The sequence below is a fragment of the Cebus imitator genome, unplaced genomic scaffold (assembly GCF_001604975.1).
Source record: "Cebus imitator isolate Cc_AM_T3 unplaced genomic scaffold, Cebus_imitator-1.0 Scaffold216, whole genome shotgun sequence".
Taxonomy (NCBI): Eukaryota; Metazoa; Chordata; class Mammalia; order Primates; family Cebidae; genus Cebus; species Cebus imitator.
The window spans coordinates 2,998,816-3,018,175 of NW_016107531.1; the positions used below are offsets into that span (position 1 = coordinate 2,998,816).

A 19,360-nucleotide genomic window follows, 5' to 3' on the forward strand; every position below is an offset into this window, starting at 1 on the left:
TGCATGGCAGCTGTGGTGACTAAATAATCCATATGGCTCTGAAGAGAAGATATGGTTTATTGGGTCTAGAGCCACAGCTACAGTGGTGGAATTTCAGACACTAGAACTAGGCCCCAATAGGAATGCCTTACCCAAACCCTCTTCCTTCTAACCATGCCCAGCAAATATAGTTAGGCCCAGGGTTTTGCAATTCCATCCTCCACAGATGGTTTACAGATTGAAGTTCCATGTTTGAGGAAACCTTAACCTCTTCATAGGCACAGAAGTTCTGTCTTCCTCCCTTTCCCCACAGCCATCCTAGTATTCATTCATGCATTTTCCCCCAGAATATATGAAATATCACAAAACAGCTTTATAGAAAAAAATTCCAAGGCCTAGCTTAGGCCACAAAAGTCAACAAAAACGGAATCAAGTATGAAATTCCATCTTCCACACAAAATGTAATCAGTAATCTTACCTATAAGATGTGCTGAAATATAAATTCCACAGGTTATATAAAGGGCAGTTTAACCAAGAATTCTAACTGTTACAGCTTTTATGGATTCAAGTCAGAATGTTAATGCTCATTTAATATAGTTTTCTGAAGCCCAATTCAACTTCTCCCTTACTTCCCTAGTGAAGAAAATATTCTTGTGAAGTTCAATTTAGTGACATTGGTGCACAAGCTCATACTCAGAAGTTTAAGCTTCTGAAAAGAGATAAGTGATAAACAGTTCATTAGCCATGTTAATGAAATTATGTTTTAGGGAAAAAAAGACTGAGTGACACAAAAATTTTAGTTATTTTTATATAGAGACAGTACGATAAAAACTTCATATTCAGTATCTCCAATTAGGTCAATTAATATTCAGAAAAATCCTGTAACATTTCGTTTAAATAATCATGGAGGGGAGAATCCACCAATGTTCTGGAAGCTTCTCTAGACCTTTCAATCAATTTTATTTATATGCAAAAAAAAAAAAAAAAAAAAAAAAAAAAAAAAAAAAAAAAAAAAAAAAAAAAAAAAAAACAAAGCTCCTCCTGATGCTAAAGCTCTCAATTTACTGACAGGCAAATGGCTTCATGCTGCCACTTAATCTCATTTCTTGCATAATGCCCTCTAATTAGCATATCAAAGTGAATTAATACTTCTAGGGCATTAGCAATGGGGAAATCTGCTCCAGGCTCACAATAGCAGTTAAGAGAGAGCCAAGAAATCCTCAAAAACACCACAAACCACTTTGCATTGCAAAACTGTTCAATTTATTTATCCTCTCTCTCTAAACACTTTTACCGCACACTGTTTTACTACTGTTCACCAAACAAAAATGATAATTGCCAAAGTTACCAGCATCTGTAATGCCTGTTTAGAATCTTAATTTAGGCTATGTTACAGATAATTTCTATATGCAACCATTTGTTCTATTATAAATGTTAATATAGAGACAGTGAAAATGTTGACATTCTCAATTAATTTGAATTTGAAATAAAATTTTATGGGAATTTAAAATTTATGAATTTTTTAATGTAAAAAGCCACCTGCTGGACTCTGATGCCTAAGAAATATGCTTTGAAAGCTGATGTATCACATAAAAGAAAACAAAAAAAAATGATTTTGCCATAACATATGTTGAGTCTCACAAATAATGGTGTAAACATTGTGAGGAATCATCAGCATTAAAAGGATTACATTGTACACCAAGTCCTCATTAATATGATCACAAAAAGAGTCATTGTCCAAACAGCTTAACATCCTTAAAGCACTTAAGTTGAAAGTAGAAAACTTTTAACAATTATTTTGATCCATAAATATTTCTAATTGTTTTCATACTAACCTGTTATGTAGACATAGTTACACAAAAAAATGCTGTGCCAATTCAGTTTGATACATTCTGTCACACCAATTTTTTTGCTAGATATACACTCAATTTAGTGCCAAAGTAAACTACTTACCATTAAAATCTACAAACATATTATACTACAGAATATATCTATGAAAAAATAACATAAAAGAAATTCTTGTTGCAATTCTGCCTACAAAGGGGATAATTAGAATCAAGTGTCGAAGATTAATGAAATTTATTTTTTAATATGTTCTGGGTTTGAAGGCATAAAAAGATGGCTTATTTTTTCAGTAGCTCATTCAAGAATTACTTATTAATTTATTTGCTAAATATAGCACTATCACCTAGATGTGATAGCAGTTTGTCTGATTAACTTCAATAACTTTGTAAAAATCTGAGAGCCAGTTCTGAAAAACTTTTACCAATTTATACTATATAATGATATAAATTATTTACTCTCTTCATACTTAAAGATTCAAATGGTCTACTGAAGTACAGCAAATGCTTGAAAAGGTCAACACGGGCTGGGGTGGGGAGGAAGATGGTGGCAAAGTGTAAGTTTTGTCAGTCTGTTAATACCTAAATCAAGCTGATCACACTGATAAATGGCTAAAACACAAGGCTGCTGAGAAAACAAATAAAACATTATTTTTATAGTGTCAATATTGAACTAATAAATATCTAAAGATGTTCACATACACGAGTATGGAAAAGATAGTCTAAAACCTTATATAACTTGATGTGTTAGTGCCGATGTATTTACTTATTTTGAATGGACACCTCATGGTAAAAGCACAAAATAAAGTGAAGACTGACTTAGGGAGTGGTTCATGAAATGAGATTTTAATTCTTATAGTCCCACTTCATATAATGTAACTTCATCCTATACCACTCCACTATAAAGTATCAAAATATAAATAATTCAACTAAAATGTTAATTTAAATGCCTCAGAAGTAGCCTTATACAAAATTTATAAATTGAGATGGAAATATACAGGCAAAATTAATGAACAGGAAAAGCATCATAGTATGAAAAATGTAGACAAATATATTTTATGAAAGCCGATCAACCAGTGTGCTCTTTGGGGCAAGTCGGGGCCTCCTTTGCTAGTGTATTAATAGACTTCTGATTCAGAATATAATTATGTAAATTAATAAAATGAGTCCCAAATAAAATACCAAAACTACCAAAATCTGTAATAAAATGAAGTTCACTAAAACCAAGGCACAAAAGAATTACTTGCACAGATCAACTTAGTATTGACAAGAGAGTTCAATATATTTTTATTAGGAAGAAAAAAAAAATAAAGAACAAGGTTGGAAAATGTCCCCACATTTTAAAGATAATATCCACATGATACTTTAGATCACGAAGTTTTAAACCAGCTTGGCAATGAGATTTTTCTACAGGTTTTCTACAAATACACTGTATGTATTATTTTGTTAGGATGGAAGAGAAATAAAGAAAGTTAGAAAAATCCCTTTCTTTTACAACTTCTCTGAAAACCTCCTACAAAAGCTCTAGTAAGATATCAAATCTATAAAAACAGGAAAAAAAAAAGATAAAATATTCTTAAGTTGCTTTATGAAAAATATATTGATAAAGCAACATAATTCATAACATTTCCAATGTTATAAATTTGCATTGCCTTTGCATTTTTCCTATTTAATCACTTGCTATTTCCAATGTAAACAGATCCAATCCCTGTCTAAAATTGATACAAATTTAAAACATTAAAGATCCATTAAAATTTGCTTCAAAATTATTTTGGAATGGTGAATTACAGAGAAAACAAGACTGGCCAATTGTTGCTAATTCCTGAAGATGGGCACTGAGTTCATGGGAGGTTCAAAAGTCTCTTCTCTCTGCATGTATTTATGTTTGAAAGTTGTCTACAATAAAAAGTTTTTAAAAACTGGAAAATAAGTTTATCAAAACAAAATGTGTTTCATGAAAACACAAAAAAGAATCATGTATGGAACAGTGCATTTATTTTTAAAACTTGAAACAAATGATGATAATTATATTGAAAATAGTACAAGAACAACTTAAAAGCATACGCAAAATATTTAATAACATTTAGACTAATATTCACCTTTCTTGCTAAATTTTCACTTGAAAAAAATGGTTTTTACACGTGTGGAATAAAAAGAATCACACAGCACAGTACAAAGAAAAATGTAACAGATTTTTATACTGAAACCTTAAAAAGAGAAACACACCAGAAAGACTCAAAGAGTCTCTAAACCTGTAGGTTCAGAATTAAATAGAGAGGTATCGAATGACAGTACTGCCTTGTCTCTTTGAAAGCTAGTCACACTTATAGCTATAAAGATAAAAGGTTTAATCTCACATCACATACTAAATGCATATAAAACCTCACTAGTAAACTATACTCTTGATCTAGTTTTAATATCTAAAATTCTTATGACTGTTTCTAGGGAGGGTTTCTTTAAAAGTAAAGCATTTTTACTAGTCATTTTCTTCTCCTTAAACATAAAAAATACTTCAACCAGCCCAACCAGCCAAGCAGGCCTTTCTCTTCCCCTGCGGACACCTCCTGCAGTAGAGAAGTTCATTAAGTTTTATGATCTTCCCAAGTCAGTCCTGCTTATAAGCCTCACAAAGGCTACAAATCTGGCAAACCATCATGTATGCCATTAGACATTACTAGTAAATGAACGCTATTTAGGGTTTGTGGTGGCAATAAATCAGAGTTTGGTTGGCAGCCATCGACATAGAGTATTTTAACCTATAGTTTAAAAAGGAAAAGGTTGTGTTGATTTTTTTCATGCATAACATTTGTCACAATAATATGATTCATATTATCTACTAAAATATTAGATTTCATTTAAAAATAAATATTTTTTCTTGAAAAAGAACTATTTCCTTCACTTAAAATTTCATAATTAAGGGCTTTGGAAAGAAGGCAGATTTTTGAGAATGAAATATTTCACAAAGGAAAGGACTTCAACAATTAAGATTAAGGTGACCAAAAAAAGGTGCAGGAAAACACCAAAAGAGATATGCAGGTGAGCAGACCCTGTGGCATCAGGGATATTTAATAAGAGACAGATGATAAAACATGGCTTTAAAAATCAGGAAATATCTTAACATATTAACAATTATCTCACTGGTTACTTAGTTTAAAATAAACGACGATCTTGATTTTAAAGCCTACAACTTTTCAGTTGCTCTCAAAATGCACAAGTATCACAATTCAACAATGAGAGACATTTCTGCCCAAAAATAATGGTATAAATTTTACGAAAGAATACATTCTCAAGAAAAAGCAGCATCTTATAGTAAAAGTATACTTTCCTTACCTCTCAACAAGAAAATAATATAATTGTAGTAGATGACCCATTTATCTGTCAGAAGGGAAAAATGTCTTTTCATATCTGGTGGGGGGGAGGGAATAGATGTTTTCTAAACTAAATCCCCCATGTGCATCAGAACTGGCAGTGTTCACTGCCTGATCAGAAACCTCAAAATCTACTGGCAGATCTACAAATAAACGGATTTTTTTTTAATGATTTTGTCTTATTTTAGAAGAAAAGCACAACTGAAATGACATTATCCACTGAAGCGACAGTTTACCCTCAAGCCCCCATTATGCAGAATAGAGTCATCAACATAACATTCCTGGGTTCTATTCATAAATGACTATGTAAACTTTCTCTACATTATAAAGAATTAATCTGCAGGTATTATTAGGTTAAATGAAATGATTTTAAAAAAATTGATGCAATATCCAACTATTCTACAATGTTTCTTTTGTAAGTTCATGTTTCTGAAGCATAACTATGGCAGGAGGGGGTGGGGGGCTTGGAATTTGCTGCCCTGCTTCTTTGCTTTGGAAACACTAATGTCTGCACAGCTGTTTTATTTCAAAATGAAGATTCTGAATCCCTGTCTCATTCTAAGACTAGTTTTGGAGAGTAAGGTGAAGCTATGGGTACTGGGGAGAAAGGAGAGGAGAGAAACAGCTTCACCCCTATCAATCACTCAGTACTTAAATCCCATTCCTCTCGAGCTTAGAGGCTGGCAGGAAGATGCCTCTGCCCAGACAGCCGCCTTTACTCTTTGTCGGCTGTTGGCTTTTTACAAAAGAGATAACATGCAAACGTGGATCCACTGGCCAAAGCACAAAAAGAGGATCTAATTTACAAGTTATCACTGAAAGCCCCAGAAACAATTTTAAAACACAAAAATTTCTTTTGTCAGCTGTCTCTTGCTTTTTAAATAGCAATAGCCCTATCAAAGCTCTCCCTGCCAGTAATCCCAGACTCTGAAAAGACTTGTTTCTTTCTCGTAACTCACCTTTAACATGCGGTTGACTATACTTTCCTTTCAGAATGGTATAACTAAGTCCCGTGCAAATAAGTAACTAAAGGACTTATGTTTCTAATTGAATTCTGCCTGCTGCTAAATGTCTCAACATGAAAAGCAGTTTGCTGGGTTTAGTTCTCAAGCTAGCTAGGCCAAAACTTTAAAAAGGCAAAAATAAATAAATAAATATAAATCATGAGAAGGGGATGAGAAGCGATAAGTATCCATCCCTTCTCCCTTGTAATATAAGGCTGTTATAAAGTTAAATCAATCTTAATATTCACAACACAGTCAATACCCCTGTGCTTAGCTGTCAGCAGAAACTCAAGTGGAACCCTGATAGCAGGAAAACCCTTGGACAATAAGCAACAGAATTTACTGAGAATTGCACACTTTTAAGTTTCTAAACTAAGAATCTTCAAGACTTAATGCTGGATGTCTTATTTTATAGTCAGACAAAAATTACCTACTGTTTTAAATCACAATGCTTTCTAAAGGTAGCTAAAAATCAGCACAAAATAAAAGTTAGTAATTCAAAAAAGCATCACTGAGCATTAAGAAACCAGCCATAATATGTGAATGAAAAGCAGGAAAAATACTCTTAGGCTCCCTTACTATTTGCTGTTTATTATGGTTTACAATAACTTATCTTTTCTTGATTACTGTTAGGATCCAAATAGTACTGAAAAGCGAAAAATCTGTTTCAAAGAAGGCTGACTCACCTATCAACCTAACAATTATTTGCACTGTGCTATTTGTACACTCAATTTAAACACAATCACATTTAACCTTTTAAATAGCATCCCTTAGATACTGCTAAATCCTGGACTTCAACTTTTTCTCCTTTGCCTCAACTTTCAAAATGGCAACTTTAAAATACCAAATATTCAACACACACACACACACACACACACACACACACACACAAAGAAAGAAAAGAACAGGAAAAAAATCAACAGTAGAGCTTGTTTAATGTACTTGTTTGCCACATACAGGGAAGATAATGCCAAATACAAACTAAAACATCCAAATTAAATCTCTACTTCAATTTGAATAGTTACTTCACTTCAAGACTAAAAGACCTTCTATCAAGAAAGTCTGACAAGAAAGTTAAATTGAAACGAATTGCCAAAAATTTGCTTAATATGTTACCTGTAGTTTCCATTCTAGCACTTCTGCAAAACCTATCTTCTTATACATTCCCTGAACACTTCAAAATTGTTTAACCTGCCATCTGTAGACCTTTATAGACTTTATATATTAAAAGCACAGTTACAAGTGTAACGACTTCAGGATACAAAATAATAAAAGTATTAACAGGTGTAATACATTGTATATGTCTACACATCATTACCCTTCCTCGATTCTCTAAAGTAGTCTTCCCACCTAAAACATTAATTCAAGCATGCTACCGGGGTCTGTTCAATTGCATCTATTCCTCTGTCCGTGCAGCTGAAGCTTAAGACTGTCTAAGTAAAACAAAGTTCGGGCAATGCTTCTCCCGGGGACTCGGTGCTGGCATCCAGTCTCCCGTTGCTCCTTTTAAAAACTGACACACAAACAAGGCGAAAGGAGAGGAGAGAGGGCGGCTGGCGCTCCGGACCCCCTCCCCGCCTGCAGCCTGGGGCGGCCGCCTAGGGACAGCGACCCAGCCCGGTCCGCACCTACACTTCATTTTACACCAGGAGCAGAACTGAGAAATCGACTCCAGATTTATAACAGTTTTTTTCCAAGATCAGGACGTGGGAAGGAGAGAATGATCAAAGATGGCGGTGCCCAAAAGCAGCAGCTCTCAACTGGAGAGTCGAAGGAGTAGCTCCGACCCCCACCTCGGGGGTCTCCAGGCCCACTGCGGGGCTCAGCGTCTTACCTGTTTTCTCTTTGATCTCACACAGGACGCTGAAGAGCGCGGGTTTCATTCTATGACAGTTCAGGGCATGTTTCCTAAAAAACAAATAACAAAACACAAAGGTATTAGCATCACCTATGGAATAATATGGCGCCTTCCTTTAAGTTAGACCCAAGAATTAATTCCGGCTCCCCATTCTGGAAGGCCCTTTTGAACCCTGGGAAGTCAACAAAAACTCCAATTGACTAGTTCCCGACAGCCAGTAAGTCCCGGCGGCGAAAGCTGCAGCCAGAACGAGGCGGACACATCTGCCCGGCAGGCAGCAGCCTCGGCCACGGCGACGCGAAGCCACTCGGGGAGCATCGCCCCGGGGACTGGCAGAGGTGAACCAGGGGAGGGGACGGGTGGGGAGGGGGCTCCTGCGACGGCTCCTGTACAGGGGGAGCGGGTGCGCGACGCGGCCAGCCGGCAGACTGCGGCCAGCGGGCGGGTGACAGCTCGGCAAAGTTTGCAAGGCGGCCCTCCCTTCCCGAGAACTTGGCCGTCCGCACCCGGACCCGCCAGGGAACCGCCCATCGCCCCGCGCCCGGCCCGGGAGGCCCGCCTGCATGGCGAGGTCGTCCCGCGGCTACGGGGAGTCGGCTCCGGGACTCCCGGCCGGAGGAGAAAGTTGCACTTCCCGGAGGCGCGGCCCGCACGGGGGTCCGGGGCGGAGGTTTAAATCCATGGGAGGGGACCGGGCTGCGAGGGGCAGGACGGGGGAAAGGACGCCACGGAATCCGCGCCGCACCGAGTCCGTCCTGAGCCCCCCAGAGCAACTTTGCCGACTCCCGCCCGCTTCGGGGGGCACGGGCAAGTCCCCCTCGAGGCCGGGGCGGGCCGCCGGCTTTCAAAGAAAGTTCCCCGACGGGGGCTGCGGCCCCGGGCGCCACCCCCGGCCCCGACTCGACCGCGGGCCCGGCTCCAGCACACACACAAAAGATGCTTAATGAGACGACACCAACTTTGCTTGCGCCTCGTCCAAGCTCTGGTCGGTGATGGTCATGATCTGGTGAAGGATGTCACCGATGTCCTGCTTCCTGCCGTCGCCGTCCGCCCCTTCGTGGCCGTGAGGGGGAGGCGGCAGGGCCATGCCCCCCTGCACCGAGTGGCCGGCCAGGTTCACCCCGGCCAGAGTCTGCAGCATCCTGGATTGATCGTCCATCCCGCCGCGCGCGGGCGGGAGCGGGCGGCGGCTGAGGAGAAGGCTGAGGCGGCGGCGGCGGCGGCGGCGGCGGCGAGGGAGGAGAAGAAAGAGGGGGAGGGGGAGGGGGAGGCGGCCGCGCGCTCCCCGCCCGCGCGGGGAGGAGGCGGCCCGGCCAGCAGGGCCCGCGGCTGAGGCGATGCGGACCGGCGCCCGGCCGGCTTCCGCCGCCGCCGAGGCTGAGGAGAAGCGGCGGGCGGAAGCGCCGGGCTCCGCGGCGGTGGCGGAGGCGGAGGCGGAGGCGCCCGCTGCCCTCACGCGGCCGCCGCGCCGCCTCCTCGCCGCCGCGCGCCCCGCCGGGCGGCCCCGCGCAACTTGCTCCTCAGCGCCGGCCGAGTTGCCGGGACGCCCGCCACCCCCCGCGCCAGCCGGCGCCCTGCCCTCCTTGCCCGCCGCCGCCGCCTCGGCCGGGCGGGATCCGAGCCCCGGCGGCCCCGGGGGAGGCAGCGGCGGCGGCGGGCGGCGGCGGCGGCGGAGAAGGAGGCCTGCGGGCGGGCCGCGGGGAGCGAAGGGGGCGGAGGAGGAAAGTTTGGGAGCGGGCGGGCAGAGGCGGCGGGGGCGCGGAGCCCGGAGGAGGGCCCCGGCGGGCCACGCGTCGAGTGGACAGCGGATGGAAGGGGCGGGAGAAGTCGCCGCCGCCGCCGCCGGAGCCGCGCACCCAGCCAGCAGCCGCCGCGGACCAGGCTGGAAGGCCGCTGGGCCGAGGGATTGACAGGCTGCCAGTGCCACTCACTCACTGCGGCCCCGCGCCGGGGGGAGGGGCGGGGGCCGGTGAGGGCGGGGGAGCGCTCCTCAGGCCCCGCCCCCAGGGCGGCGCGCGCGCTCATTGGGCCCTGCGCCTCCCGCCGCCGCCGCCGGCACCGCCCCCGGGGCCCGGCCCGTCCCCTCTGGCCTCCGTTGCCCCGCGCTCCGGAGTGCGCCGCCTGATTCTCGCTCCAGCCTCGTCGCGTCCTCGCCCCCGGAGATGGACCTGGCCGGCCTACAAACGCTGTGCCCGCACCCCAACGCCTACTCCCTGCTGTTGGCATTCATGGGCGCCGGGGCTTGTGTATGGGACAGAGGACAACTTGCTCCAAAGCCAACTGTGTACTCCCCCGCCGCACTCGTGAGCTTCACGCCTCGGAGAGCGCCTGGTGCACTTTCCCGCTCTTCCCGTGAGGAGGTGTTGCCCTCTGGGTACCAGGCCGCTCGTCCCGGGCCAATCGCAAAGCGCTCGGAGCCGAACGGGGCGGGACAGAGGCAAGAAAGGGTCGTCCCAATTGGAGCTTTCCAAAGGTCCTGGGCAGAGGTGGGGAAGCGGCGAGTGGGGGCCCCGCCCCACCCGCGGTCGCCATGGTAACCGAGAGGGCGCCGCTCAATGTTAGCGCCAGCACCCGGGCCTTGTGCTGTCCTTCAAGGAGTGACCAGTTAAGGTGGGAGCCCCTGGTCCCGCGTGTTTGAGGTCTGAGCTGAGTGGACCTGAGTGCCATAGACTCCCTTGAAAGGGGAAATGTGTCATAGGGAAGCGAGTCTAGAAGGGAAAATGCCTGCAGTCCAGGACTAATTTCAAGGTTTACAACACTTTACACACTCTGCAACTCCTGGTAATCCAGGGACTACTCCTTTGGCAGCGTTTGCTATTCGATGCCTCCAAACGAACTGAAGCTGCAAAAACGAGCTCTTCTTTACAACGATACGTTTTTTAGGAAGAGATAGGATTTCACTTGTCAACTTACCCCATCACCATGAGTCATTTGTTGTTGGTGAATCCAGCCACGATTTTTCGTATCTATAACACCTCTTCTTCCATTGTATTCTGTCTACAAATAACTGAAGGCTCATGTTATTTTGAAATATGGACCTCCGCGTCTTGTGGAGACTTGAGATTGCTCTTAAAATGATTTCCCAAACAGGCTTCAACGTGTTCCCTATTTTAGATTCATGGAGCCCAAAATGAGTCCTTTGGTACCGTGGTTCGGAAAGATCTCCTTGTTCATTCCCCAAACTCAGTAAGCTGTCTTACCTGAAACCAAAAATAGGGGTATGAGGATATGAAAAATGGCTCTTACTCTGCAGGGTTTAATGTAGGACAAGCAGTTCTTTAAATGCCAGATGGATTCTTGGAATGAAGTAGGCTACTCGGTTCCAGGTTCTTTCCTTCATATGTTGTGTGTACTTTTAAATACTCCCCACTGCAAAGCTAATAGCTAAGCTTACAGTTAGGCAAGCTAAAATCCTTACAAACTGCACAGCTGCTGAGGAGGGAGTTCCAAAAAATCCACTCTGCTTACTTACCTCCAAAGAAGAACCCCCTTCATGTTCATTAATATTCCCTGCTCTTCTATAGCCCATTGATGTGTCAAGTTTCCAATTCTTTCAAGCCCCCATTATGGGTTACTCATAGTCGTCACTGTTTGGGTTTTTTCTTTATTCTTAATTTGTTTTTCAAAGCTGTCACCAAATCCTTAGGCATTTTTTCCAAAAGGAGCAAGAGCAAGCGGTCAACCTTTCGTAATTCTCCAACGCTGAAGATGCAAAACCACAGAATTCTAACTGAAACATGCCTTAAACTCTAAGATTCCGCCCAGCTCTAAAATTCAGTGATCCTGTGACTCATTACTAGGACTTCTCTCTGCCCTCCTTCTAGGCTCATAATCTTAACTAATCAGTCATGAGGATGAGGCTAATTAGCAATGGGGATTTGTGGTTATTTCTAGCCCACTCCAAACAATGAGTTAAGTAAGCAAAGCAAGATATATAAACATAAATAGGCCAGGCACAATGGCTCACGCCTGTAATCCCAGCACTTTTGGAGGCCTAGGGGGGTGGATCATTAGGTCAGGAGTTTGAGACTAGCCTGGCCAACATGGTGAAACCCCATCTCTACTAAAAAATACAAAAAAAAAAAAATAGCTAGGCTTGGTGGTGGCACCTGTAATTCCAGCTATTCGGGAGGCTGAGGCAGGAGAATCACTTGAACCCCAGAGTCCGAGGTTGCAGCCAGCTGAGATCACTCCACTGCCCTCCAGCCTGGGTGAAAGCAAGACTCCACCTCAAAAAAAGAAAAAAAAGTAAATAAAATTAAATAAACATTTAAATAAAGGCAATTGGGAACTATGGCCTATGTAAACAAACTAGAACTTAAAAACATAAATTAGAATTAAGAAAACAAGCAAATGCCAGCAATTAGGAATAAAACAACTTGTTAAATGTCTAACACCCACAGTTATTTTATGGTACACACCTCTAAACCCATGGTCATTCAGTGATGTGGAAATTTGATACCATAATTCTGCCTTAATTGATTGAATTAGATTGACTTTCTGCTTGGGAGGCTTCTCTTTTTGTTGCTAGCAGTATGAGTTGCAGTAGAAGCCTAAGGACCCTAGCAAGGATTCGTTCACAGGCTCATTGACAACTATCATTGATTTAAAGCATAACTTTCTTTAGATTGGTTTCCAAGCCCTAATAAACTGTCAAACTAATTGCAGATGTTCCAAGATCTCTTGTGCTTGTGCCAGTGTCTCATGTGGAATATTGCCTGATCTCTGCTCAACAGTTTGAGTCACAAGGTTGGTGCCTTCCCAGATGATAGAATAGAAGCTCCCTGAGTACGTGAGTCCATCTTCGCTGTTTCTAACTTAAAGATTATTAAAATGTCAAGGGAAATGAAACTGACTTTTGGTGAGCAGACATTCATGTAAACTTAACAGTGATAAAATGGTGAAAACCAAGTAGGTGTTTCTTCCTGGCCATCCCTTTCCATGAGTTTGTATTAACATCACCATTGCCTCTGTCATTGATATGGTGATTATCACAGTAGATGCCATTAACGAGCACTTTCTTTGGGGGTACACTATGATCTGTGTCCCCTTGCTTCATCTTATTACAGTCTCACAACAGCCTGGTTGGGATTGTTATTAAATAAGAAATAGAATGAGAGAGAGTAAGAAATTTCCACAAGACCACAAAGCCAGTTAAGTACTAGAGCGTGAATTCAAATATTGATCTATGTGGCTGCAAAGACTACCATATAAAACACTGTGCAAAAAAGTAATTTAGCCAGGTTGGTGGCATGCAACTGTAGTACCAGCTACTTTGGAGGCAGAGACAGGAGAATTGCTTGAGTGCAGTAGTTTGAGGCAGTAGTGTGCTATGATCACACTTGTGAATAGCCACTGCACTCCGGCCTGAGCAATTTTTCTCCTAAAATTTTTTTAAAGTTATTTAATTAAGATTACAAAGTAAAAATCACAAGACCTTAACAGATAAACTGAGAATTAATGAAAATAAGTAACTAGGTGCTTAATAAAGAGAGAATAAACAGCTATATTAGAGGAATCCAGGTCTCAAGGCAGGGGAGGAGGGAAATGAAGGACAGCCAGACCATCCTTCACAGCCACATTGGGCCCCACCTCTCCACAGTTCTTCTGTGATGCCTGCCTTCTCTGATGTTTGTCTGCTCTAAACCCCCTCAGAAGGTTGCAGTGAGATCAGGTTATTACACTCCAGCCTGGGCGACAGAGTGAGACTCTGTCTCATAAATAAATAAACTCCCACAGAATGTGTTGCCTGTAGTACATAACCTACCACCATACTAAACAGTCTTGCGCTGTTTGCTCTCCATCCACCTCTGTTAGTTTCCTCATCTAGGTCATAAACATGTCAAGGGCAAGGTGTTGTTAAGATGTGACTATAATATGACAGATTTGATTTTTTTTTTTTAATCATAGACATCTAGGAAAGGGTAACAGTCTCCAACTTGTCACTTTGGGGCAGCTGACTAAATGCTTATTCTCGAAATGTATCATTGCTTCATTGCTTTAGGAATGACCGTTTGCTTGTTTATTTGTTTGTTTCTCTAGGAAGTGGGTCTTGCTCTGTCACCCAGGCTGAAGTGCAGTGACGCAATCATCGCTCACTATCACTTTGAACTCCTGGGCAATCCTCCTGCCTCAGGCTCCTGAACAGCTGAGACTGCAGGTGCACGCCACTCCACCCAGCTAATTTTTCGTATTTTTTTGTACAGACAAGGTCTCACCATGTTGCTCAGGCTAGGTTCAAACTCCTGGCCTCAAGGGATCGTCCCACCTCAGCCTCACGAAGTGCTGGGATTACAGGCATGAGCCACTGCACCCAGACAGGAATAACTCTTTAGAACTGGTTTTTACAGTTGATAGCACATGTGACATATGATCAATGTTTATCTTCTAAGGATGGATTTGATTGAGTAACCAAAGATTCAGTGGGATGACTCCATCCTTCTACAATAATGCCTTCAAATGAGAATATTTATCAGAATGTATAATTTCTGGAAAAATGTAATAGAATGCTCCATCTCTTATGTCCTTTCATAGCACCCAGTACAGTGCAGTCTCATACAGAATAAACACTTGGGGCAGACACGACAGTTGTTGGCCTTCCCTCCATTGGCCTACATCCTTCTATATTCATAGAAGCCTGATTTTATTCTGATGACAATGTGCTCAGTCCCAATCAAGGCCTAAAACAAGTATGAGCATCCTGTTCCCTGCCTTCTGAGCCTGTCAGCAGGAGGGGTGACCTTGCTGATTTTTTAAAAACAGACAGGCCAGGCCCGCTGGCTCATCCTATAATCCCAGCACTTTGGCCACTGCACTCCAGCCTGGGCAACAGAGCGAGAGCCTGTCTCAGAAAAATAATAAAGAAAAGAAGGGGACAGACATGGCTCTTCTCTCCATTTTTCTGCCTCTTTCCATCTTTGAATGTAGCCCTGAATCTGGAGTGCTCACAGCAGCTACCTCTGATAATGAAGTGAAAATATGAAGACAAAATCAACATGGTTTGGTGGTTTATCTCTGTTGTCTTCCTCCCAAAGCCTGTAATCCCAGACTAATAATGAGAAAAACATTAGATGAATACCAATCGAAGGACATTCTACAAAATACCTGGCCAGTAATTTGTCTGGTCTTTGTACTCCTTGTAACTGTCAAGGTCATAAAAAGTAAGAAAAGCTGAAAAATTGTCACAGCCAAGAGGAGCCTAAGGAGAAATGAGGACTGAATGTAATCTGGCATTCTGGATGGGATCCTAGAACAGAAAAGGGATATTAGGTAAAAACTAAGCAAATTTGAATGAAGTATACACTTCAGTTCGTACTAACATATCACATTGGTTCATTAATTGCAAAAAAAAAATACCATATTAATGTAAGATGTTAATAATTGAGGAAACAGTGTATGGGATATTAGGAAACTCTCTGCACCAGCTTCTAATTTTTATCTGTAAATATTCTAAAATAAAACATTCATTTGAAACAAAAATAAACATGGTAATTAGGGCACAAAGACAGAGAGGGCCTAGGTGTCTGCAAACATTGTCCAGCATCTGAACCAAAGAAGCAACTGCTTTCCCTTGGATTTCTAGTTTTGTGAGTAAATTTATCTTCTATTTTAAAATCCTTTTGACTGGCTTTTCTGTTTCTTGCAGAAAATTATAAACATTTAAATAACGGATGTATGTGTGGATGGATGGATGGATGGATGGATGGATAGATAGATGAATGGATGGAAGGAAGGAAGGAATAGCCTAGCACAATGCCTGGCACATAGCAGGAGCTTCTAGAGTAGGGGAAATGTTGTATGATTTAAAAAAATTCCTCTTGTCTTTGTATTGGATTCCTGGGAGGCAACATCTAAAACCCTTGAAATCTCCCAAGCTGTAAGAGTGTCTTTATTATTCATGAGTCCCTTAGATCACATCTAATTTTATGCTAAAGTGATGACTCAGGATGGTGGCTGGTCACCAGAAAGACCAACCATGTGATTAGAGGTTTGGAGCTTTGAGGGAGTTGGAGATTGAGTTCAATCATAAGGCCAATGATTCAATCAATCATGCCTGTATAATGAAACTCTGATAAAAACTCTGGACATCCAAGCCCAGAAAAGCTTCCTGGTTGTTGAATACATTGATGTGCCAGGAGGGTATACACCCTGACACCACAGGGAGAAGGCATGGAAGCTCTGCGTTCAGGACCCTCCCAGCACTTGCCCTTGACCTCTCCACTTGACTGGCCCTGATTTATATCCCTTATAATTAAACTATAATCCTAAGTATAGTGTTTCCTGAGTTCTGTGTCATTCTAGCAAATTATAGAACCTTAAGGGGTCACAGGAACACCCAAATTTTCAGCCAGTTGGTCAGAAGTGCAGGTGGCCAGGGGACCCCAGAACTTGTAGCTGGCATCTGAAGTGAAAGCGGTCTTATTGGGCACCATGCCCTTAACTGGGATTAACTGACTGGGATTTCTAAGAAGCCTACTTAGAGGAACATAACTTGGTTGAGACAAACTTCTCCCGCCTCCTTTTCCCAGCCTATAGTTGATGGCTGGAGCTCCAGGAGTCATCTTGGCCCATGAAATGATCTTAAGAGTAGAGGTCATGCACTAGGATAATGAAGCAGAAACTCAAGAGCCTGGGGCACAGATGGCACCATGAAGCCACCATCTCTAGGGGACAGCACCAACCCTTGACTGCTTCCTCCAAACAGCACTTACAGAAGGAGGAATAAACTTCTGTCGTATTAAATCCGCTGCTATATACTTATTTCCAGTATGGGCAGCCAAACCTAACCCTAATTAATAAGGAAGCCAGTGTCTAACATAGAAAGAGTACAGTTGTAGGCACTGTAGCCCTGTAGTTAAGAGCTCTTGGTCCCAGGCAAACTTGGATCTGAATCCTAGCTCCACCACTAAATGGCTACTTGGCCTTGGTCAGGTTATTTAGCCTCGAAGCTTTCTCATCTGTCAGTGACAATAATAATAATAATAATAAAAGACCTATCACGCTAAGCTATAGTAAAAACTAAGCATTATAATGGATACAACAGTAAGGTCATTCTCTCATCTTTGCTTCCAAATCCTCCACATCCCAAGAGTCATGCTCAGTTCTCTGGCCTCCTCTTCCTCCTCTTCCTTTCTCTCTTCCCCTTTCTTCTTTCTCCTTCCCTTTTCCTTTCACTTTATCCTCTTCCCTCATCTTCCTATTCCTTTTCTTTCTTTTCTCTTCTCTTTCTGCCCTTTCACCCTCTACAATCTAGTTAGTTCACCCCTCGGCCAGCCCCATACCTGTAATCCCAGCTCCTACGTCATTTGCCGAATTCCAGCACCTCTCCTAACAACTGGGCCTCACCTGTGTAGCCTGCCAGTGCTTCAAACTCCGATTCTCCTCTATATTTGTTACCTATTGCTGTGAAGCGAATGACCCCAAAACTCCTTGGCTTAAAATAACAAACATGGATTGTCTCACATTTTCTGTGTGTTAGGAACCCAGACTCAGCTTAGCTGGCTGCCTCTGGGTTAGGGTCTTCATGAAGTTGCAATCAAGGCGACAGCTAAGGCTGTAGTCATCTCAAGGCACACCTGGGGGAAGGTCCACTTTCCAGCTCACTCACATGGCTGCTGGCAAGCCTCAGGTGCTCAAAGATCATTGGCCAGATACGTTGGTTTCACCACCTCTGGCCTCTCCTTAGGGCAGCTCACAACATGATTGCTGGTTTCCAACAGAGTGAGGGAGCCAGAGAGCAAGAGAAGGCAAGCAAGATAGAAGTCAGTCTCTTTCTCTCTTTTTTTTTTTTTTTTTTTTTATAGACAGAGTCTCGCTCTGTCTCCCAAGCTGGAGTACAGATCTCGGCTCACTGCAACCTTCACCTAAGTGGTTCTCCTGACTCAGCCTCCCAAGTAGCTGGGACTAAAGGCGCCTGCCACCACACCCAGCTAATTTTTGTATTTTCAGTAAAGATGAGTTTTCACCATGTTGGCCAGACTGGTCTCAAATCATGACCTCAGCCTCCCAAAGTGATCAGCCTGCCTCAACCTCCCAAAATGCTGGGATTAAAGGCATGGTGGATGAAAGTTAAAGCTAGGCCACCACACCTAGTTGTGTTCTCTTTTTTTAAAGCAAGTTGCTAGATCCAGATGACGCTCAAGAAGAAGAAATTGCACAGAATGTGAATATCAGGAGATGAGACTCATTAGGGACCAGGTTGAAGGTAGCCTAACACACCCTCCAAATTGAACTCTCAATGCCAAATCAAATCATGGCAAGATCCTTGCCCTCTCATGTCCACTTAGATTCCATGGACTCTACATCCTGCAGGCACTTCTTAGCTGGGCCTTCAAGGCCCTTCATAAACTATCCCAGTTTTCTCTTTCCGGCTTTATTTCCTGCTAATCTCTTTCATACTCCAACATTACAATCAACCCTAACACCCAACACTTGTCGGCCTCCTGCCTTTTGCTTATGCTGTTCCCTCCAATGGGACTGAATGCCCAGATCTTCCCACCTGTAAGACCACTGTCTATCTTCCACACAAAGCTCTTCCACATACAGTATCTCGATTGAACCTCGAAGTAACTCAAAAGTTTGAAGACAAGTAATGTTAACCCTATTTTATAGCTACAGTTCTGAAAATAAAAGCTACTAACATTTACTGAGCACTTAGTTTGTGGCAGGTGCTGTGCTAGTGGTTTCACATATAACATCTAATTACACCTTCACAACAACCCTATGAGATGGGCTATGAGCTCCCCATCTATAGTTGAAGAAACCAAGATTTAAAGACGTCCACTTTTTGTATAGCATAGACACAAGAAAGAAAAAAAAAAAAGGTTTCCACTTTATTTTTATTTTGTTGAGACAGAGTCTCACCCTGTCACCAGGGCTGGAATACAGTGGCATGATCTCAGCTCACTGCAACCTCCGCCTCCTGGTTTCAAGCGATTCTCCTGCCTCAGCCTCCTAAATAGCTGGGATTACAGGTGCCTGCCACTATGTCCAGCTAATTTTTTGTATTTTCAGTAGAGATGGGGTTTCACCATGTTGGCCAGGCTGGTCTCAAACTCCTGACTTCGTGATTTTCCCACCTCAGCCTCCCAAAGTCCTGAGATTACAGGCATGAGCCACCGTGCCCAGCCAGTGTCCACTTTTTAACTTGATCAGGGCCACATTGCTTGTAAATGAACTGTGATTCAAAAACATCACCTGGGCCGGGCGCGGTGGCTCAAGCCTGTAATCCCAGCACTGTGGGAGGCCGAGGCGGGTGGATCACGAGGTCAAGAGATCGAGACCATCCTGGTCAACATGGTGAAACCCCGT

At 43.1% G+C, this 19,360-nt stretch overlaps 1 protein-coding gene across 3 annotated transcripts in view; it reads right to left on the reverse strand.

Annotated features, from left to right (window-relative positions):
• PBX3 (PBX homeobox 3) overlaps window positions 1-11,869 on the reverse strand; it is a 238,040-nt gene extending 226,171 nt beyond the window's left edge. Inside the window, exons 1-3 of one of the 3 annotated variants that reach the window (XM_037745933.1) lie at window positions 11,523-11,869; window positions 10,964-11,250; window positions 8,027-8,100 (exon numbers count right to left, since the gene is read on the reverse strand). In XM_037745933.1, coding sequence (XP_037601861.1) covers window positions 8,027-8,100; window positions 10,964-10,974 — 85 coding nt within the window. In that variant the 5' untranslated portion in view covers window positions 10,975-11,250; window positions 11,523-11,869. Of the gene's footprint in view, window positions 1-8,026; window positions 8,101-9,009; window positions 9,430-10,963; window positions 11,251-11,522 lie in introns of those variants that run through there. The other 2 variants (XM_017549137.2, XM_017549138.2) reach the window with 2 other exon arrangements.
• Window positions 11,870-19,360: the final 7,491 nt, after the last annotated feature.